The sequence below is a fragment of the Rhagoletis zephyria genome, unplaced genomic scaffold (assembly GCF_001687245.7).
Source record: "Rhagoletis zephyria isolate East Lansing unplaced genomic scaffold, Rhagoletis_zephyria_1.1 Rzeph_scaffold_04423, whole genome shotgun sequence".
In the NCBI taxonomy this organism is placed as follows: domain Eukaryota; kingdom Metazoa; phylum Arthropoda; class Insecta; order Diptera; family Tephritidae; genus Rhagoletis; species Rhagoletis zephyria.
The window spans coordinates 5,498-28,853 of record NW_016161506.1 but is presented as its reverse complement, the minus strand read 5'-3'; the positions used below and the strand labels follow the sequence as shown (position 1 = coordinate 28,853).

General features: G+C 40.5%; 1 protein-coding gene across 4 annotated transcripts; it reads right to left on the bottom strand.

Annotated features, from left to right (window-relative positions):
* Nucleotides 1–1,424: 1,424 nt before the first annotated feature.
* On the bottom strand, nt 1,425–23,045 carry dom (domino helicase). 4 transcript variants are annotated; one of them, XM_017626095.1, is made up of 15 exons: nt 22,226–23,044; nt 21,826–22,141; nt 21,279–21,573; nt 20,710–20,811; nt 12,339–13,226; nt 11,497–12,125; nt 10,850–11,433; nt 10,406–10,592; nt 10,202–10,338; nt 9,808–9,994; nt 6,611–8,842; nt 5,558–5,927; nt 3,979–4,605; nt 2,955–3,723; nt 1,425–2,809 (listed from the first exon to the last, which is right to left on the bottom strand). In XM_017626095.1, exons 1-15 carry the CDS (start codon nt 23,029–23,031, stop codon nt 2,002–2,004), a joined length of 8,937 nt encoding a protein of 2,978 aa, XP_017481584.1. In that variant the 5' UTR covers nt 23,032–23,044; the 3' UTR covers nt 1,425–2,001. The 4 variants fall into 4 exon arrangements, with proteins under 4 accessions (XP_017481584.1, XP_017481583.1, XP_017481586.1 ...); XM_017626094.1 differs by having other exon boundaries at nt 10,850–12,125; nt 22,226–23,045; XM_017626097.1 differs by lacking the exon at nt 20,710–20,811.
* Between the last annotated feature and the right edge of the window lie 311 nt (nt 23,046–23,356).

Sequence of the window (23,356 nt, the reverse complement as noted above, 5' to 3'; positions counted from 1 at the left end):
ACGGTAAATTGCAAATATCTCGAAAGCGTATCCATAGAAAAAAAATTACCCAAGAACAAAAACCAAATTAAAATTTGTGATCCAGCGTTACGAAAGGGAATAAGTGAGCATTTTTTCGATTTGACAATTTCGATGATCGGTTCTTTTAAACGAACTCTGTTGAATTTGCTTCAAATTTGCTATATCGAAAAAATGCCAACTTATTCCCATTGGTAATTAACCCTACCCTTTTGGAAATTCGGTGTTGGTCGAATTAAGTTATTTTGTTGAAGTCTACAGAAATCAATGTTGAATTCGGATATGCAAAAAAAAGTATCAACAAGAGAAAAAGCTATAAGGAAAGAATTTAAATTTTTTCGCAAAAATTTGCTTGTCAATAAATTTAATAATTGTTCTGTAAAATTATGAAAAATAAATTCTTCTAATTTCTAATAATGCTGCGTGCATGAAATGCGTATAATTTAAACAACATAACCTCAATTAAAAAAAAAACAAAATCAACTTTTTTTGCCAATACAAGCATAAAATATAAAAAATTCAACAACATAAATGAATGTTAACAAGGTAAGAAAAAAATGTGTGTACCCGATACGGATATGCAAATGCTGTTATGATACACTTTCGAGAAAAAAGTAACTAACAGCGCGTAAACACTACTTTTTTAATTATTATTATTATTTCTTTTTTTCTATACTCGTATATGTATTGTGTACCAATTAATATTTTAGGCTTAATACATAAAGTCGATTGCTAAAATAAAATCTAATTGGAACTATGGAACGCACAGCGGTCGCTTTTGTTAATATTTTATTTCTTGTATTTTGTTTTTGCGCACACAGCAAATTTTACTATGAAACGCAGCATCTAGCAATGGAAGTAAAGATTTGCGATCGTCCAAGCGCTGTAGCGCTTTATGCCAATATAAATACAGCGAAAATAAGTGACTAAACACTTTTTAAAAGTTTGACGAGCTTATGAAAAAATAATAATTAAATAGCGATTTCACATGTTGAAACAGTTAACTAAAACGAACAGAAATCCAAGTATTGCATTTTTGCATTCAATGTCTCATAGTAAAAGCTGTAGTACTGAGTTTTTTTCCACTTCACTTCCGCTTCAAGCCCCACCCTCTCCCCTCTCCGTCTCCGCCTCTCTCTCTTTCCATAAACATTGTCAAATGATAATTTCCACATCAANATTTTTGCATTCAATGTCTCATAGTAAAAGCTGTAGTACTGAGTTTTTTTTCCACTTCACTTCCGCTTCAAGCCCCACCCTCTCTGTCTCACTATAACGTTAACTCCTCTAAACCTTTTTTATTTCTTGCCAACTAATTTGCAATTAAGAGTGTCCCCTAACTACCTAGCAATTAAACATACATATGTATTTACAAGATTTAGCATTGGATTCGCTTTTATGTATAGTTTTTTTTTATATATATACTATTTTTACAATTAATTGCATGAACCTGTATCTACTTTTAAATATAGTGATTTCCTCAACTGAACGCCGGTTTGTGTGTGTGTGTGTGTGTGTGGCGCTTGCACGTTTTAACCTTTTTCTCTAAACCACCCACATTAAAAGAAAAATCGCTCGGCCAAGGGTAGCTTCAAGGGTGGGCAAACAAAACTTTCAATTGTGCACGCACACACTCTCCTGCGGCTCCCTAGCCAACTTCCAGCGCATGCGCGTGCGCATTCATTGCGTGAAAGTTTTGCCTGCCCGCCCGCTCGCTTGCTCAACAATCACTGGCAGAGGCAGGCAGCCAGCTTGCAATAGTTTATCCTATTAAAAAGACCACAACAACGCACCACAATGCACAACAGCGATAGATGATACAGTGTGCTTATAATACTGTCTGTCTCCGTACTCGGTACATCATTTTTAGCAGCGCGCTACAGCAACAGCAGCAGCAGCAGCAGCATGAAATGACACTAATCGTCTCTAAATAGTCTTCTACTATGTATAACCAAACGCGTTAGGAGCGGCGATATTGTTGCATCATGTCGGCCCATTACTACTCCTTTTGGCTGTCACTTTCGCCATCGTTATCGATCCTGTAGAATCCATGCTTGAGAGCGTACTATTGTCGGCCAGCGGATCGAGTATTTCTCCTTCGTCCGCTTCTGAGCTGGCGTCCACGTCAGCAGCTCTGGTAGTTTTCGTGGTTTTGAGCAGCCAACGGTGTAATGTCGTTGTGCCAGTACGTATATTAGCAGCAGAAACGGCGACACGCGGCTTTTGTTGCCGTCGCCGATGGGTCGTTGCTGCATTAAGTTTCAACGTTGTTATCGTCGCTGTTGCCGCTCGTCTGCAATTCGGCGTACTTACAACTGTTGTTTGCACGGTCGTACTGACTGGTCGAGGCTTGTGATTGGAGGTGGCATTCTCCGCATCACTGTCTATCAGGTGCTCTTCTTCGCCCATTTCGTCTTCGCATTGCTCTCTACTCGCCGCCGCTTCCGTTGCCGATGCGACTTTTGTTGCGGCCACCACTCGACCACGTCGGTTTTGTGTTTGTGTATCTTTTTTTGCCATTCGCGTGGCACCTGATCGCACATCTGGTAGCACCGGACTCACATCTAATGTCCACAGATTGATTTTCACCGCACCGCGTGAACGCGTACGCGGACTGTTGACATCGACGTGGTTCTGGTACGCTGCAGGTGTTAACGTCACATTCGTGGCTGTGGCCTTAGTTGCCGACAAGCTGCTATTCGCCGTACCGCGCTTTGTCGCCGAGGCGTTCAAGTGCGCGAGAGGCGTCTCATTTTCATCGGAGTCTGATTCGTCCGACACGTTGTAATATGTCGAGTTCGTCATGNTTCGTGGCTGTGGCCTTAGTTGCCGACAAGCTGCTATTCGCCGTACCGCGTTTTGTCGCCGAGGCGTTCAAGTGCGCGAGAGGCGTCTCATTTTCATCGGAGTCTGATTCGTCCGACACGTTGTAATATGTCGAGTTCGTCATGGTGGTGTCCTGTATTTGCGTGTGTGCATTCCACACGTCCAAACTGTTTGAATTGGTGGGCGCCTCCGAATCGTTTCGTCGTCGTTCATTCACAAATGCACGTGTTCGCGCGTCAGTTTTCTCATTTTCGCTGTCGTTATCGTTAACGTTATCGTCATTAGCATTATTGTCGCTCACATATACGATCTCTTCATCCTCATCTACGTCATCATCGAAGTCGTGTTCGGCAGTATCGAGCACTGTTACATAGCTGGAGGCATCATTCTGACTCTCCTCGCCCTCGGCAGCGGTGGCGGCGGCGGCGGCGCTTTCGTCTTCAGTGATAGCAGCTGGCGGCGGCGGTGTAACATTGTTAGCCCGTGAGTTGTACTTCCAGTGCGGTGAGTATTTCCTTGGCGATTTTTTGCGCGCAGTCTTTGCTTTTTCCTCTTCTTCTTCACTCACGTCCTCTTGACTTTCTTCTTCCCTCAAATCTTCACTGCAATGGCTATGTGCGCTGTCGTAATTCATATTCCCATTTTCCGTATCGTCCTCTTCCGCACTAGCCGCTGTACCAATATCTTCCACAGCTTCCTGCTCACTATCATCTTCAGCTTCGTCCTTATCACTGTCGTCTTGGATATGTTCGCTTTCACTGGCTGATTGCTCGATCTCCTCTTTATCATCACTAGCGGCTACTTCATCATCATCCTCCTCTTCTTCGTCCTCATTATCATCACTTTCGCTTTCTCTGCGGCGATTAGACTTAGACTTATTTGCACTCGCATTCTTCTTGNCATTTTCCGTATCGTCCTCTTCCGCACTAGCCGCTGTACCAATATCTTCCGCAGCTTCCTGCTCACTATCATCTTCAGCTTCGTCCTTATCACTGTCGTCTTGGATATGTTCGCTTTCACTGGCCGATTGCTCCTCTTTATCATCGCTAGCGGCTACTTCATCATCATCCTCCTCTTCTTCGTCGTCATTATCATCACTTTCGCTTTCTCTGCGGGGATTAGACTTAGACTTATTTGCACTCGCATTCTTCTTCGGACTGTTGCGCAGTTGACGCCGCTGAGCTGCGCTTCTGTTCGTCAACTTTTCAACTGGTTTTCTCTTGGCTGGGGGTGACTTGGCTGCAGCAGCACCACCGCTTATTTTACGCTTTCGCATTTGCGTCGTCGCAACAGAATTCGCTTTGAGCCGGAGCAAGCGGCGATTCAGCAGTCTTTGATTTTTCACACCCGTCGCGTTTCTCCTTACCCCCGCAGCAGTTACGCGTTTATCATTTGTCGTCCCATCGTTCGACAATATATCGCAATCTGCATATGCTGTTGTAGCGGCTGCAGCTGCTGCCATTGACGTGCGCGTTGTCTTTCTAGTGGATTTCACTGTTGTCGCCGTCTCCAAATCATCTTCCGATGCTGTTGGTGAGGGCGACCTCTTTGCTCTGCGCATATTACTACCCTTAGCAGAACCTTGCACACTCCTCGCTGGTTCTTTCTCACGCTCAACACTATTACCTCTACTCTTACTACTGGCATTGTTGGCCCTGCCTGCTCTGACTGTTTTACCACGCAAACACTGATTAGTCGCTCTACGAGTTTTCACTGGTGCTCGCCTCTTCGACATATTACTATTCTGGCGTGCTCTCACCNGGCGATTCAGCAGTCTTTGATTTTTCACACCCGTCGCGTTTCTCCTTACCCCCGCAGCAGTTACGCGTTTATCATTTGTCGTCCCATCGTTCGAAAATATATCGCAATCTGTATCTGCTGTTGTAGCGGCTGCAGCTGCGGCCATTGACGTGCGCGTTGTCTTTCTAGTGGATTTCACTGTTGTCGCCGTCTCCAAATCATCTTCCGATGCTGTTGGTGAGGGCGACCTCTTTGCTCTGCGCATATTACTACCCTTAGCAGAACCTTGCACACTCCTCGCTGGTTCTTTCTCACGCTCAACACTATTACCTCTACTCTTACTACTGGCATTGTTGGCCCTGCCTGCTCTGACTGTTTTACCACGCAAACACTGATTAGTCCCTCTACGAGTTTTCACTGGTGCTCGCCTCTTCGACATATTACTATTCTGGCGTGCTCTCACTGCACGGCTACTTGTCGCCAGAGTAGTAGCAGCCTCACTGCTACGCCGGCGCCTATCAACTTTACCTCGCCCTAACTGTTTTTTAAGTACTCTTCTATTCGACTTAATCATAGCTTTTCTTCTAATTGTAGATCCTTGATTTTTATTATTAACCTGATTGCTTGCGTCCTTGCGATTGTAGGTGAGCATTTCATCAGCTTCAGCCTCCTTTTTCAGCATCTCCTCTTCCTTTTGCAATGCAGCTAAGCGGTTGGCTTCCCATTCGCGCTTTTGAGCTTCGATTTCTTCCTCGGCTGCACGCAGTTGTTCGGCGGTCCATGCTGCACCGGTTTCTTCAACGAAACGCATAGCGTAGCGCTCGATAGGCGAGAGCTGTGGAATAGAACGAATGGTTTTAGTAGATTAGAGAATATAAATTTAAAGAAAATATGCATTGCTCTAATTTTCTCTACCGCTTTTTCTCTGAACTACATGAAGGTGAGAAACTTAGAGAAATCACCTTGGAGCCANCACGGCTACTTGTCGCCAGAGTAGTAGCAGCCTCACTGCTACGCCGGCGCCTATCAACTTTACCTCGCCCTAACTGTTTTTTAAGTACTCTTCTATTCGACTTAATCATAGCTTTTCTTCTAATTGTAGATCCTTGATTTTTATTATTAACCTGATTGCTTGCGTCCTTGCGATTGTAGGTGAGCATTTCATCAGCTTCAGCCTCCTTTTTCAGCATCTCCTCTTCCTTTTGCAATGCAGCTAAGCGGTTGGCTTCCCATTCGCGCTTTTGAGCTTCGATTTCTTCCTCTGCTGCACGCAGTTGTTCGGCGGTCCATGCTGCACCGGTTTCTTCAACGAAACGCATAGCATAGCGCTCGATTGGCGAGAGCTGTGGAATAGAACGAATGTTTTTAGTAGATTAGAGAATATAAATTTAAAGAAAATATGCATTGCTCTAATTTTCTCTACCGCGTTTTCTCTGAACCACATGATGTTGAGAAACTTAGAGAAATCACCTTGGAGCCAACTAACTAAGGTTTGTTCGTCCAAAATCCAGCAAGAATTATCCAAAACTCAAAATATCAGAGAGTAAGAAAAAATTCTCTCAAATCTCTCTCATGTTGAGAAACTTGCAAATTTTGCAGGGCAGAATGCAACATTATTTCGAGAAAAGAAAACGCTATTAGTTTTTGAGTGATGGATAATTTTTTGGTTTGCACGAACGCGATTTCGTGCAATTTTTTGCTCGACGAACAAACCTATATAAATACAGAAATGTAAAACGTTGAGTGATATAATCAGGCGTTTATATTCGCTTTGACTATGTCTGAACGTCGTTGAAGATTTATATTAGCACCAGACCACCGCGTCCAAGCGAACTTAAAATCGAATTGAACAATTGGAAGGTTAATGCCGTTATTGTGTTACAGATAGGGTGAGTTTTAACATTAACCCCTTCATTATACAGCAAACTGCTATCTAAATTCCATTTCATATTTCAAAATAACCAATACTGTTTTAATAATTGCCCTTTTCTTCAAGCCGTAACAGTACATTCTAACATACACTTACCTGCTTCACGAGATTTTGCATTTCCAAATCCGCTTTACTCATCTCCGCTGCTGCAGCGCCGTCTGCCGTTGTCGTTTCATCGATGGGTATGGTCTCATCGAATTCTGCCAAGTCGGCAGCCGCTTCCGCCTTCGCTGTCTTGGTTGCCTGCACATCCTGCTCGTCTTCGGCAGCAGCTAGAGCGCTCTCAAACGCACGCAACGACTGCTTTTCCGTCTCAATTTCACTGCCCAGCTCACTGACAATTGCTGCCGCACTTGCTGAAGAAGTCGTTGGTTTCTCCGCACGACCGCCGTTAGCCGCACCAACAACTGCAGCTGTTTCGCCGCCATCTTGATCGCCTTGTTCCAAATTGAAAAGATCTTTGATGGTGGAACTCTTGAAATAAGTGGTCGTAAAGTTGCCACCTTCGATCGCCATATCGCTTAGCATGCGCTTTTGATTCGCCTTTTTTAGTATATTCACTTCGATTGTTTTCTCAGACACCAGCCGATAGATGTGCACATCACGTGTTTGACCAATACGATGGCAACGATCTTGCGCTTGCGCGTCCATAGTTGGATTCCAATCGGAATCGTAAAATATCACAGTATCCGCGCCGGTTAAATTAACACCAACGCCACCGGAACGTGTCGACAATATGAAGCAGAAAATGCGCTTGTCGCCATTGAAGCGCTCCATTAGCACTTGACGCTGTTCGACGCGCGTCGAACCGTCTAACCGCAAGTAGATGTGTCCATGGTAGTTAAGGAACGCCTCCAGCACATCCAACATTTTTGTCATTTGTGTGAATATCAGCACACGATGTTGTCCGGATTTTAGTTGACGCAACAGCAGATCAAGGGTTTGTAATTTGCCGCAATCGTATTGTATGAGACGAGGATCTGGAAACTGTGTGGTCATCGCTGAGATGACTGGATGCAGCAATGTCAGCTTGGGTGAACAATATTGTGCGACAGTGTTTTCAATTCTACGCTCACGCTGCAAACGTCCCGATGTGAGATGCTGAACGTAGAAGCGTATGCGCGGCGCACACGCCGGTGGCACATAGATGACGAAATTGCTGAAGGTTTGTCGCAGATCTTCAACGCGCTTCTCATATGATTTGATTATTTTGCTGAGCGTCCAGCAGTCGCGCCGCGCCATGGCTGTACAACAGTTGGTGTGACTTCGCGTTTGCCAGCTGGAGTACTCCAGTGTCTGGCTCGGCTTCACACATTTCGTCAGTGTTTCGCGACAGTCCGCCCCATATATAGGCACACCGTCTATGCAGCGTCGATTCACAGCTGCAACCAATTTGAGGCGCGCCAAACGCTGCTCCTTACGCTTTTCCAGTATTTGTTGCATATTATATATTGGATCGGATTCGGACGTTTCGGTTCCTGCAGTTTCTGACTCATCAACATCCATCGCAGCGCTCCCCAAATCGTCGGTTCCTCCAGCATCGGTGGTGGTGCTCTTCACCTGCTGCGCAATAGTGGTTAATAATTTCGAATTTTCCGGCTTTGGCTTAATGGTTATGCCGCTCTTTCCACTGCTACTCGCGCTCATAGCGGTTAAACTGGTGTTGCCACTGCCGCTTTTGCACACCAACGTTAAACGGCTACCCGAAGCGTTACTTCCACTCACGGTATCGCTCAACGAACTGCTACCAGCCGAAGATGTTACCAGGAAGTACGGCTTACCGCTGCCAGGCTGCACCAGCTTGGCGATTTTTGCCGCAGGTGGCGTCAAATTAGCGTTCGCTTGTGGTGCGACTTGTACGCGCGTTACTGATATGCCCGAGGCGGTGCGTATGCTACCACCAACGCCACTGCTGGCCAGGGAAATGGCCGCCGAAGTGGATGTTGAAGGTGCCATCGACAAGACGGGCAATTTGGACGTGTTAACGGGGTTTATATTGTTCAAACGCTTTACAAGTCGCAAATTTGCTGTATTCGTTTCCCGCAATGGTATTACTTTCTTGCCATCTGTACGCATAGCAGGACTAGCGCCGACGCGTACCATAGCCGTGCTGTGCTGACTCAGATTCTGCTGCACTTGCTGATCGCGTACGCGTATGTAAAATTTGAATTTGCCACGCGGGCAGGGTGGTGGCGGCGCCGGTGCACTGTCGATTTCCTCAATTAGCTTACGGGGTGGCTCCAGAACGCGTGACTTGTGCGAAACGTAAGCAGTGAGAGTGAGTTCCAAATCAATTAGAAGTAAATTTAACGAATGCAAATCGATGTGCTTAAAAGAAAAAAAAATAAAACAAAAATTAGCACGTCAGCGTACGTATGCAATGCAATTGACGTTTTGGAAGTCAGCCTATCTAAGTGTATATGTGGTGTAGTGGTAAGCAGCGCGCGCTTCCCCTCAGCAACGCCTGGGTTCAAGCCCTGGTCAAAGCAACATCCCAAAAAATATAGAAAAAGGCTTTTTATTAACAGCGGTCGTCCCTCGGCAGGCAATGGTTAACCTCCGAGTGTATTTCTGCCATGAAAAACAGCTTCTCATAAAAATATAATCGCCGTTCGGAGTCGGCGTAAAACTGTAGGTTCCGTTCCTCCGCTTTGTGTGTCAACATCAAGGTACATGCCACAAATCGGAGGAGAAGCTCGGCCAAACACTAATATATGTGTAAGCGCCAATCTATTATTATTATATCGCGAATAGTACATCCAAATTTCAATCTTTGGGGACAAATTATAAAAACTCAAAAATTGTTTGCCTAAATTTCTAACTTTTTATTCAGAATTTTTAGAAATATTTTAGGTATTCAATTCTAGCAAGATGTTTGAAGTTGTTTTTGTTGACGGTGCTAAATACTTTCTTCTATTTAAAAATTTCAATTTAATAAAATTCTGGCAACGTATAGATTACTTTTTGATGATACGTAAACAACCAGTTTTATCAAATCCTCGTGAGCGCCTAAGCGCATCTATGTTTTTTTCTTAAACTCTATTACTTTAATCAGACAAATGCCTCGCAAATGCGAACATCCTTTTTATCCCGATCCGCTCAATAATAGATTGGATCAGAATGTCAGTGACATTTTATCATCAGTTTAAATGCTGAAATTGTTAAAAAAAAAATGCCATCTCAAAAACATACCGTGAATGGATCGTAATCCAGCAAATTATAAACTAGCCTTGGCGCTTCATAGGTTATGCCCNAAAAAAAAAAAAAAAAGAAATGCCATCTCAAAAACATACCGTGAATGGATCGTAATCCAGCAAATTATAAACTAGCCTTGGCGCTTCATAGGTTATGCCTTCCATTTGAAATGGCGAAATGGTTGGACGTACTTCAAACATATTTGGATGATTACAGACTTTACGTAGCTGCATAAGCACATTGATGACACTTAGTAGATTGCCTGTTTGCAGTGTTTCCTTAGTTCTGATGAAGATGGGGAAAAATTTAAGGTTAACTTTTTTCTTGGATAAGTGCCGTTTCCTCATGTAGGTTTTAAAATTTATCACCCCTTCAAAAAATTTTTTCAGCACAAAATTTGTGTTTAAGGGGCAGATAAATTTTAAAACCTACATGAGAAAACGACTCTAAATCTCTTAAAATATGGCACTATCAATTTGTCAACAAACTCACTTTGAGCGGCTCATAAAATCTTCATACAAATAGCGTTGACGATTCGACAAGCGACACATTACGACGTGCTCGTATTTCTTGGGCATTTGCTTTTCGACTTCTTTTTTGAGACGTCGCAGCAAAAAAGGGCGTATGACCTGTTGAAGGGAGAGCAAGCAAATACAGATAATTGCGTTAGATGGAAATTTCGATTGACTAACTTACCTTGTGCAGTCGGCTTATGAGCGTTTCATTGTACTCCATGTTGCCTTCAATCATACCGGTCATAGGATTGGAGAACCACTCTTTAAATTCGCGATGCGATGAAAACACATATGGCATTAGAAAATGCATAAGCGACCATAATTCCATTAAATCGTTTTGTAGTGGAGTGCCGGTGAGCAATAGACGTCTGAAGAGAAATGAATTTGAATAAATAAATTTTCAAAAATTAATCAGCCCTTCTAAAATATTAGTATTAAATTATGTCTTCAGAGCATTTGACAAGCCAGCGCAGATAATTTGCATAGTCTCTTCATAAAAAGAAATGCTTCAAATTATTGCTTTGAGCACCCAAGCGTAGTTCTTATTCTAAGTAACAATTCGAATAAGTACTGATTATGGTGCTAAATATAAGCACTAGGTGTCTATAATTTGCGCACAACTCACCTTTCTGTGGAGAAATTTAGCAGCAGCTGCCAGCGTTGTGACTTGAAATTTTTAATGTTTTGCGCCTCATCCAATATCAGATATTTCCACTTTTTCCTACGGAAACTCTGCTGATCCTGCACCACCAATTTGTAGGATGTTATGCACACATGGAATGCATTAGGTTTTGTCCAGCCCACACGCTTAAGCTTACGCTCTTTCTGCGTGCCATAGTATGTGAGTATCTTAAATGCCGGACACCATTTCTTAAATTCCATTTCCCAATTGAGCATCACCGATGATGGCACGACAATCAGATGTGGACCCCAATTGCCTTTAACGCATGCTAAATGCGCTAGCAGCGCTATCGTCTGAATGGTTTTACCTAAACCCATTTCATCAGCGAGTATGCCGTTCAATTTACGTTCATTCATGGTGACAAGCCAATCCAAACCAATGTGCTGATACTCACGCAGTGAGTGTTTAAGCAGAAATGGCACCGGAGTGACTACATTTGTTGAAGACAGCGTATTACCCTTAGGTTGTATGCTTTCGGCTAGAGCGGCGGCATCTTTAATCATGTCATCTTTGCTGTTGCCCTCGGTCTGCAAGGTAGAAGAAAGAATAGTCTCAATAAAAATTAAAGCACACAAGCCCACTAAACTTACATCTTCCAACAGACTCTTCAGTCCATCTTCCTGTTCATTTTCTTCGCTTACGTCCGAGGAATTCTCTTCGTCATTGGTATCTTCCTCGTTATCTGACTCACTTTCAGTTTCCACCACAGTGCCTTCGCTACTGGTGTCATTCTCCACTTCATCATCGTCCGAGTCAATTTCCATTTTAGCGCGTTTCTTTGCCGGCGGCGCTGCGCCTCTTCTTCGCGTCAACGTTCCTTTTGGTTCATCAATCTTGCCCGATTTGTACTTTTCCAACAGCTGTTCGACGGTTAAGTCGTTATCCGCTTCCAACTCATCAATTTCTTTCTGATGATCAATATCTTTTTCTTCTTCTTCTTGTTTGCTAATCGTGTTCTCATCGTCATCGCTGTCTTCATTTGCTTCGAACTCGGTGTCTGCGTCATCTTCTTGGCTGCTTTTGGGGTCAACTTCCTCAAGTAAAATTTTATCGCGATTTTCTAAGTAGCCTTTTGGCAGATCTTTCAGAAAATCATCAAGATCCATTTGAGATTCTTTTTCTAAGGCCGCAACCTCTTCCTTGACGTCTGCCGCTTCCTCTTCAGCTTTGGCAATTGTTTCCTCATCATCTTCTGATCCAGATTCTGGACGGAAATCATCTAAAAGAAAGATAAAAAAATAAGTGAGGGCGCCTGGTTCAGCGAAGGGAAACTTCTTCTGACTCCTCGACAATAGTTACTTTTTAATTGATGATATCACCTATATCCTATTCTTAATCTTAATTTCACCTACAATCTCAATTTCCACTAAGGAAGCTTAATCTCAAAAATTTAAGGATCGCGCTGGCTATCTACATATATGTATGTACTTACCATCAGACCCATTGCCCGCGGTCTCACGCTTAGGCGATGATATCCTACTCGAATCCATGCTTGGCGCACCACTAGCCCCCGCAGCTGTTTCTATTATGCTTTTATTCATGCCCTCGGCCAGCTGCTGTGAGAATTTCTCTGTCTGATCGACAATGAAGCTTAAATGCTGATCAAGCGCCTTTTTACGCTTCTCCTCGAGCTTCGTATGATGTTTGTATTCCACCAATTTCTCCACATTTGACCAAAACATTTTCACCTCTTTGGAGAGGAAGGCCGCTATCCGCTTCAAGTGTGCCTCATGTGCCTTCTCCGCCTTCTGTGCTGCATTCGCTTTGTCCTGGAAGTACTTCTGCACCATTTTGGCGCATTTCTTGGCAGCATTTTTCTTCCATTTGCGCTCTTGCGCAAAATCCGCTGCCAACCAAACCATCTCCTCTAACAAATAGTCCCAATGTGCCTTTGGGCGGCTGGGCTCTTGCAGTTTTGGCAACCGTTTTTCAGTCCATAATCCCTCTCGTTGTAACTCGGAGATGCGCTGCAGCACATAAACCTCCTGCTTGGCCTTGAACGAAAACTCTTGCGCGCTGTTCGCTGCAGCGCCACTAGTGCCAGCGCTGCCGGACGTACTTAGGCTTCCGGCAGTTGAGCCGGTCAATGCGCCACTTGTTCCACTACTGCCAGCAGCACTGGCGGCGCTTGTGACATTACCATTGACGGAGGCATGCACCAACACGGCGTTGGGAGTTGGCGAGTAAAGTGGCGTAGGCGGGTTGTTGTGCAAAGTGGTGCCTGGTGTGCCAGCTGACGCAAGAGCGGCGCCATTGCCGTTGCGTCGCAATACCGCAGGAGAGCCACCACTACCAATAGCAGGTACAAGCGGTGTGCCACCTAAAGAAAGCCGAAGCGGTTGGAAAGAGGAATGTGGAAACAATTTATTAATGAATTTTAATGAAATGTGAGAGGGTGTAGAGATGCGAGTCATATACGGCTCAGAGACACAACGAACATGCGTTGGAGGGATGCAAAAATCATACAGAACCATCAACAAGCGAAAGGCGATACAGGCAAAACCAATATTTTTATTTTTCAACTACAAAATATAAGAAAGGGAAATAAAGATGGCGGGGTTATATGAAATGAAGCAAAAAATAAGGGAAATAATAAAGGAACAAGGTGTTACTGCTATCCACTTTACTCCCAAAGAAATAACGATGCGCTCCTATTTTTTGCTTGTCTGTCCGCGATAATCTAGAATGATTAAGCTTCTGGATTGTAAGCAATCAATTGCCAATATCGCAATGAATATTTTAATATAGCACTTTGTTAAGAAAATCCTGCAAAATATTGTTTTGAATTTACATGATTTGGAAAAGTGCAGCTTTGAATAAATACATAAACAAAAATAAGAATAAGGAAAAAAAAAATTAAATAAATACTTATAGTTAAAATCAGTTTAAACAAGTAATTTTTAAGTAAAAAACAAAACCGACTTCAGTTCTCATATAAAAATTTAAGACTATCAGTAATTTCTTTATGATCCAATGATCTCATCTAAACCAAATTAGTATGGGACAACCTCCGAGGTACAACCTCTCGCTTAAGAAAAAAAAAGAACTACAGAAAACGGTTAACGGTGTCCAAAGTTATCACTAATGCCGGATTTCCACTTGGCATTAAGTGAAATGAATGTGGAACTAAAAATAGAAGTCATTTAATTGCTATTTCAATGCCTAGTGAAAATTCGGCTTATAGTCGAATAATTGATTTGTTGATAAAAGTAATTTTATAATTCATAATTTTGTATGCGATAATCTAGAATGATTAAGCTTCTGGATTGTAAGCAATCAATTGCCAATATCGCAATGAATATTTTAATATAGCACTTTGTTAAGAAAATCCTGTAAAATAATGTTTTGAGTTTACATGATTTGGAAAAGTGCAGCTTTGAATAAATAGATAAACAAGAATATTTTTAAAAATTAAGCAAATACTTATACTTAATATCTGTTTAAACAAGTAATTTTTAAGCAAAAAAAACCCCGACTTCAGTTCTCATATAAAAATTTAAGACTATCGGTAATTCTTTATGATCCAATGATCTCATCTAAACCAAATTAGTATGGGACCACCTCCGAGGTACCACCTTTTGTTTAAACTATAGAACTATAGAAACGGTATCACTAATGCCGGATTTTCACTTGGCATTAAATGAAATGATGCGAGGAAATAAAAATATCCAAGTCATTTAATAATGAATGATTATAATCGGTGAGTTAATTTTTTAGGGCAAACTTTTTTTTTGCTATTTCAATGTCTATTGAAAATTGGGCTTACAGTCAAATAATTGATTTGTTTATAAAAGTAATTTTATAATTCACAATTTTGTATGCAATAATCTAGAATGATTAAGTTTCTGGATTGTACGCAATCAATTGGCAACATCAAATTCAAATCTTATTTAGCACTTGTAAGTAGATTAAGTTTTGCAAACTGCAAATTTTTGACATTAGCAAAACTGCAGAAATGCGAGATAACAGAATACTTTATAACTGCCAGAAAAAAACGAGTTCCAAACAACAAATAACCCTCCAACGCAGGCGTGGGTCGTTGTACAAAAGCTAGTAGGCGACAGGTGCTGAAGGCATCTTTTCGAATATATGTATGATCGTGGTCCAGACTTACGGCTCAAGTCACTAGTGAGACGCTTCAAATCGTCATCCTACGTACCAAACGTAATCGCAAGGACTCTCCAGACATCCCAAAAGTCGTAGCCTCACACACAACACAACCCTTCCGAATTTACTCGCGGTGGATCATCAATTACCCGTGATCCTAGTCGCCCGTTGCTGAGAAACCCGTGATTAAATAAAAATCCCCCAAAGTGGCATTTTCTTTACCAAGCTGTTAAATCTTTACAAAACCGTGATTGCGCGGACGACTGCATCAACTTGGCGACGCCAAAACATCGCAGCCTTGCAAGAAGATTACTTTCTACGCTCAGATCTTTTTTTTCAAAATTCTTCACTATCAGAAACCTACAAATTTATGCAGCTCAATCCTCTGATACACTCTTCAAAACATGTGCCAAGGATTACTTTACATCACGCTCTCATTTTCTGCGAACACCAGCTTCACTTGTTAATAGCCTTGAGCAAGAAATACGGTCGGCCTTCTAGTCTATTCCTGCAGCATTCAGGGAGCGGGCAAAGAAACTTTAGTCATGACTTACAAGACGTTTAGCAAGTACGCAGTTATGCAGAAGAGACGAGGGATGCCTCGTAACGAAACAACAACAACTAAACACAAGAGATGAGTTTCCTAGGGAACTTTTTCTCGAGATGGTCTAACCGAGCAGGAAGAGGTGCCTGAATACGGCACTCCGGACCTTAACTGGTTCCTTTCTTAAAATACTCGCTGTGATGAAGACTCCTACTTGCGGCAGAGCCCGCGCTAGGCACGTCAGAAGGCATCAATACGAACGGAAGGACAAAGCCAGATGTTCATAACACAATCTCTGGACTCGCCTGAGATAACGACAGGATATAAACGGTATTCACAAGTGTAAGTCGAGACCGACTCCCGACCTGTGATTATCATTTTGGGAACTCAACCATCTGACGTGGACGGGACAAACATTTGGCTGCCTCGGGAAACTCGCTCCACCATAGCCCAACTTCGCTCTGGATGACAAAGGCAAATGTGCCCAACGAGTTCCCAGCATGCGGAGAGTCACCTCATGACTCTAGCGCACCCTTCGCAGGCTTCCAAAACCCCACTCAGCTAACGCCCTGTCACTATGGACGAACATAGTCGGAGTTGCACACTTTCTAGGTCTCCCGTTAGATGAACTTGACGACGATTGAGGGACAAACCGATCTAGGCGGGGTTAACTACAACAACAACAACAGGTCGTTAATACACTTGCATCTCAGTTCAAGGATTGGCGAACACCACCTTTGTGTACTTGGTTATTTTAATTTGTGAAATGTTTCTTGGAATAACTTCAATAACTCCTCGTATTTTACCACGGTTAATGCAACTACAGTAACTTATATGTAACTGATAGTTTCCTAAGTATTGGTCTGCAACAAATTAATGGAATTGTAAATAAACTTATACTTATTTTAGATCTTATCTTTATTAGCAATAATGTAAGTTATTGGGTGTTTGAATGCCCATCTCCAATAACTCGCGCAAATACTCATCAAATTCCTATGGAAGGTCATATTCAATTTTATGTTTTCGCTACTGTTCCTCTTGAGAGATGCTGACCAAGTTTTAACTTTAGTTCGTGCAACTTTGATGTCTTAAATAGCCGCCTTCATGATCATGATTGGGAACATGTACTGTACAATTTGGACACTAACTTTTATGCAGAGTTTTTAAATGTAGAAATATTGTCATTAATTACAAGGAAGTCGAACAAGTTACCCTGGTACAACAAGGAGCTTAAGCAACTCAAAAATCGCAAAAATAAGATTTTTAAAAGATTTAAGGCAACTAGGTCTTGGTCATATATCAGTACTGCCTTAGGAACTTTAATTTTTTGGACAAAATTCTTTATAATAACTTTATTAGTAAAAGTGAAGCAGACATTAAAAGCAACCCTAAAGTATTTTGGAGTTTTGTAAAATCTAAGAACGCCAAGTCGAGTGTACCGTCCTATGTCTTTTCGAATGACAAGCAATCTAACACACCTACTGAGGTAGCCAATCTCTTAGCACAATTTTTTTCCTCTAATTATGTCTCGAATTTCGATATGGTTTCTGAACGTTGCCCTCTTTCAGAATCTGCCCTTAAGTTAGCCGCACTGCGTGTTTCTGAAAGTGACGTAGAAGTAGCCATTTGCTCCTTAAAGCACTCGTTTAAATTGGATTCTGATGGCCTCTCAGGTGCTATGCTCAAACGTTATCCCTCGCTTGTTCAGCCATTAACAATACTGTTCAACAAATCTCTTTCGTCTGTATATTTTATTATTGACGACTGGAAAAATGCTTTGATTACACCAATTTACAAAAGCTGGACCAATAATGATGTTTCGAATTGCAGGCCTATTTCCAAACTAGATACTGTTCCAAAAGTTTAGAAATCAGTTGTCAAACAGAAGCTTAATTTCGCAGTGAAAAGTTTAATTTTCCCTTGTCAGCACGGTTTCGTTAGTGGCAGGTCGACTGCCTCCAACCTTGCTACCTTCATGGAGGACTGTGTTCATGCGATGCAGTCAGGTCTGCAAGTGGACGCTGTGTACACCGACTTTTCGAAGGCGTTCGATAGAGTTTCGAATAAAGTCTTAGTTAATAAGTTATCGCAATTGGTTTTCCACTCAACTCTTCTGGATGGATAAATTCCTACCTTTCCGACAGGCGTTGCTTTTGATAACCTACTTTCCACTCCGTTTGTAGTTACTTTGGGTGTACACCGAGGTAGTATCCTGGGCCCTCTTTTATTTGTCCTATCCATAAATGATATTGGATCATGCTTCCAGTCATCTAAGTATTTGTTATATGCTGACAATCTAAAGGTTTACACAGTGATCAAGACTACTTTTTGCTGCAATCTGAGCTTGATAGCCTGCATTATTGTTGTTCTCTTAATTCCTTAAATGTTAGTAAATTTTCCTATTCCACATGGTCAGTTGTTTAAGGATCCCTATACTCTGAAGTTTTTTATTATGTTACTTTAGTGAGATCTAGGTTAGAATATGCATCTTTCATTTGGCGACCCAATCAGGCCGTCTATATAAACCGCATTGAAAAGATTAAAACAATTTTATTAAATTTGCCTTGAGTTCTCTAAATTTTCGGAGCCTATACATACCTCCGTATATTTCTCGTTGTCAACTTCTTAATTTAAGTTCGTTAAACACTAGGCGTTCTTCTTCTCGCAGCCTCTTTTGTGGCTAAAATAGTGGAAGGCACAGTCGATTGTCCTAATCTTTTGGGGAAGTTAGTATTAAATGTTCCGTCTCATAATTCGCGTCACATTTCTTTATTTTACTTGGGATTTCTAAAAACTACTACGAAAATTATCGCCTTTGTTCAGAACCCTTTCTGTTAATGCCTCTTTGATCGTCTGCTTGAACATGTTTGTGTTGTACGGCTCAAAACTCACTCTGAATATGATCCGTCTCTGCCATTGGGAACAGTTGTTGTTGTTGTTGTAGCGGCTACTAAATCACTACATCTCTGAATATGATCCGTCTCTGCCATTGGGAACAGTTGGTGTTGTTGTTGTAGCGGCTACTAAATTACTTTTTCCATGCTAAATTACTTTAGGTAGTGCTTAAGCTCCTATGTTTAATACATAGTCAGTAAGGATTTGTATTCCATTGATTAAATAAATAAATAAAAACATTCCTCATACCTTTTTATTGTTTCTTACAAAGATGGTTTAATTACACAAGTTGGAAGTCGTTTTTATTATATTTGTTTTTGTATGTAGTTATGTACATTAGACTGCATCACCAAAAAAAGTTGCGGTTTTTCCGGCGGGATTACAAAATGTATTATATTTTAAGACGTCCACTAAAATATTTCGGAAAAATATTAAGATTTAAGCGAGCTGGACCGATTTAAAATTACCTCCACAAATGAAGTTTTTTATGAATAAAAATAGTTTCTTAAAGAACTTTTTGAAAAAAGTCCCCTCAGATGACAAATTAGAATAAGCTTAAAAAATCTGCATAAAAATATTTAAAAATCTTTTCAACGGAATCGTAAGAATGAGATTTTTGATGCTGTTTTTTTACTTTTTTCAAAGATTGATTTACGAAAAACTTGAATAACTGGGCCAAAACTGTTCTGATTTAGACTTATGGGATCTCAGTAGAAAGGTATTTTCACACCGTTTTTATTTCTGGCCAAAAGAAACGTCATTCGTGTCCCAAAACATCTTCGAATACCAAAACATCTTAATTCAACTTTGAATGAGGTTCGTTTCTCCTACCTTTCTCTTCCATCCTTTGAATAAGTTTATTAGCAAATAAATGAAAAGGGTGAGAAAATACCTTTCCAATGACACCTCTTAAGTCTAAATCGGAAGAGTTTAGGTTCAGTTATTCAAGTTTTTCTTATACCAATCTTTGAAAAATGTTAAAAACAGCATCATTATGATTCCGTTAAAATTTTTTTAAATTTTTTTTTAATATTTTTATGCAAATATTTTAAGCTTTAACCGTTTTGTCATTTGAGGGGATTTTTTCAAAAAAATCTTTAAGAAACTATTTTTATTCATAAAAAAAACCATTTTTGGAGGTATTTTCAAATCGGTCCAGCTCACTTAAATCTTAATATTTTTCCGAAATATTTTGGTGGGCGTCTTAAAATGTAGTAGATTTTATAATTCCAACGGAATTACCTATTATTTTTTGTATGGGGAGTGATGCAGTCTAATGTACATATGAAATTAGACTAAAATCTTTTTTAATAATTATACTCAAAATGAAGACCTTCATAAATATTAAGCATGAACTTAAGCCTAGCATTTTTCGATTAGTTTTCTTCTATATTTTGCGTCTATTGTTATTATCGCATCAAAATAAAAATAATACGTTGACCTGATTGTGGCACACATAAGTTGTATGTAATTTTGATGGTACCCAGTTATCGTTATGTATTTTGAAAAGCTGAAGCCCAATCCGTACTCGGTTTTAGAATAACAAATTCAAATTTCCAAGTAATTTGAAGAAAAAATGTTTTCAATTAGAAAATTTTAGTTGCTAGGCCAAACCCGAGTTCGGATTTTTTTTTTTGAGCCGATGTAATTATTAATATTCCTAAATTTTTGAGTCGTATGCAAAACATTGTCCCTTTGCGAATTGCGTACTAAAAAACAAGCTGCTGCTACAGTAGACATGAAATGCTTTCAATAGGTTTAAACTCAACGCGATCATAAAATGCAAACTTGAATTTTAGCGTAGCCTACATATATTTTTCCCATACCAAATAAACTCAAGCCCTGCGTATATTGCTAATAATTATTTCCTTACTCCAAAATTTAAAAATACTAAAATCAGAAACTCAATAATGTTATTAAAGTTGATTGTGGCAGAGAATCAAACAGGTGAAAATAAAACATTTAGGGGTAAATGATATACTAGAAGAAAAAAAGCAATCGAATAAATCCAATTAATTATAACAATGAAAATATATGTTTATTAAGTCAACAAGAAGCATGAGAAAGCAATAGAAAAATCGTACTATATTCAAATTGCATATAAAATGCACATTTATGTATGTATTTATCTACCTCAATGAAAATGAAAACAAAACAAACTATTTAAATTGTATTCTAATTAAATACGCAATTCAAAACTATGTAGTTGATAATTTAAAAGAAAATCGCTTGTTCTGAAGAAAAAAATGATAAGCACCTGGCACCAAAGGTAAGGTAGAATTTCCTACAGCTGGTGGGGCGGGTATTTGACCAAATACCATACCGTGCCGACCTCCTAAAGGTCTACCGGGTATGTGACCTATATAATGATACAATGTAGAGATGATACACAACAGAATAACGTGAGATAGAGAGGGAGTGTGTGAACATGTGAGTTTCGAGAATAATACAAAAAAAACAAATTGTAATTCAACTTAATTATCAAATGTTGCCAAAGTTCTCTAAATGTAATTATTTGTGTATTGTATTTTTTTTTTAACATTGCAATGCTTTTTCGCCAATTTACAATTATTTTGATAGAGTTATAAACAAAACTAAAGAAACGACGTAGGTAAAATCAAACAAATGTAACAACTCGAGATAACATAAATTAGATTAGAGGCGAAAAGGCTTTGTTATGTGTGCACGGTCGGGAAAGCGAAAGAGGAAGTGACAATTTTATATGTTTTAGTTTAATTTTTAGCCTTTTTGCTTTGATAAGGAACTCGAATGAAATGTTAGAAACAAAAAACTTCAACTGAGAAAACAAATTCTTAAGCCACATACCTTGTTGAGTGAGTTGTACAACAGCTGCTGGTAGCTTTGTAGAAACAGCCACAGGCGTTGCGCCTACGGCGGGAATTTTAATTTCAGCACCCTGTGGCAACGCTTCGCCACTCGCATCGGTGGTGGTTAAATTACCTCCACCACCACTGCCAGGCGTTAAAGTTGTCGCTGTCGCTATAACTGTAGGTGTGTTACCAAGGCTCTGTGCGACCCCTGATGAAGTCCCACTACAGCTGCTGTTGCTGTTGCTACCACTACTATTACTTATATCTGTAGCTATTTGAGATTGCGAACTCTGAAAAGTAAAAAATGTAAACAACATAAAATTAATCAGTTTAACAGCAACACATGCAGATAATTTTATTGTGAAATACAATCTTCTGGTATATATCAGACAAATGCCTCGCTAATGCGAACATCCTATGAAAGTTAACTTTCTCAAAAATAGAGGCGGCCAACTTGTTCAGTGACATTTTATCATCATTTAGTGGTTATATCTTTCAAATTAGATTTTCGTATGAAATTCTGAAATGTTGATTTTACTAACCGTTTTATTTATGATTTCAGCCAAATAGTCTTGTGTTTGTTTTTGTGATTGTTGTGTATGTTGTTGCTGCTGTTGCTGAGTACCTTGATTGGTACTGGCAACACCAATTATTGTTGCGATATTATCAGTTGCTTTTTGTTGTTGTTGTTGCTGTACTAATGCAGCAGCTCTGTCCTCGTTAACCAACTGATCTAGACGATAAGCATTGCTGAAGGTGACGAACTGCGGGGTTGGTGGTTTCTTACGCCACGTCGGGTAGTCCATCATGTTGCCACCGCTTTGCAAGTAGAATAATTCGGCGACATTTTCTGTGTGTCTGCAAAGTGAAAATAAATAAAAATATATACACTTGTATCGAATGGTTGCTACTCTTTAACAATACTACGACTATAATTCACACCTTTCTTTAAGACTTCGCAAACGGAGATATTTTTGCTCCAAAATGCGCTTCTTGAGCGCATTTATATCCTCTGGTGCAGACAATGCCGTATTGCTGTTGTCCTGCGTACTCCCACTTGTTGGCAACAACGAAGCAGTTAGGCTACTACCGATACTGCCCCCAAGTTTGGGACGCTTGGCTAGCGGCGAATCTTGTTGTCCCGCCTCTGCAATTAAACTTGTCGTACTCGTTGAGGATGGAAAACTATTAACCAGGCTGCCGGACGTGTCCGTCGCTAGCACGCGTGTTGTAATCTGAATACCAGATTTAGTATCAATTTGATTTTGTGCCTCCGAAACTATATCAGTTGCTGCTATATTAGTTGTTTCCGCTAAACGTGTAGTCTGCGGCATAGGCAACTGCTGCGCCTGCGCCCCTTGATATTGAAATTTCTGTTGTAGCGGTTTGTTTGGAGGACTTTGAATATTTGTTGTTGATATTCTATTTGGGGAATTTTGTTGAAGTTGTTTCGGCAAATGTTGCTGAGTAAACGCTTGTTGAAAGCTGCGAGGTGTAATGGGTGAATCCACAAACGTTGTTGCTATGACTTGAAAGGAATCAGGAGTTGCAACTGTAAAGGTTGCGGGTATGCTTGTACCGCTATAGCCGGTGATGGTATCCACCGATGCTGTTGAGGTTGTTGACGATAAAATTGATCTATGGTCGGATACAGCAGGAGGGGCTGGGCTAGCCCGTTGATGCCCCCCTCCTGCTGACTCACCTTCATTCATGTTTGATGCATCTACAATGAGGAAAAGAAAATACATTTTTTAAGTGAAATGGAATGCCATATTTTAATAATTTAAATTAGAAAGCTATTGTTGATAAGTGATTGTAGCAAAATGTTATAACTTTTGAACCAAATGAATAGACTCAGAAGTGTAAAGCAAATTTTGCTTTTCTTTAGCAAGGTTACAAATTGTTTTATCACATTTGAATGATAACACAGAGTGCCCTTGCACATCAATTACTCATAATTTCTTAAGTGCTAAACGTGAAAGAGTTATAGAAGCCGCCGTATTAATGCTATAGTACATATTTTATATTTACACTTTAAAAGGAAACTTAAAATAAAATTATGAATTTCGTCGT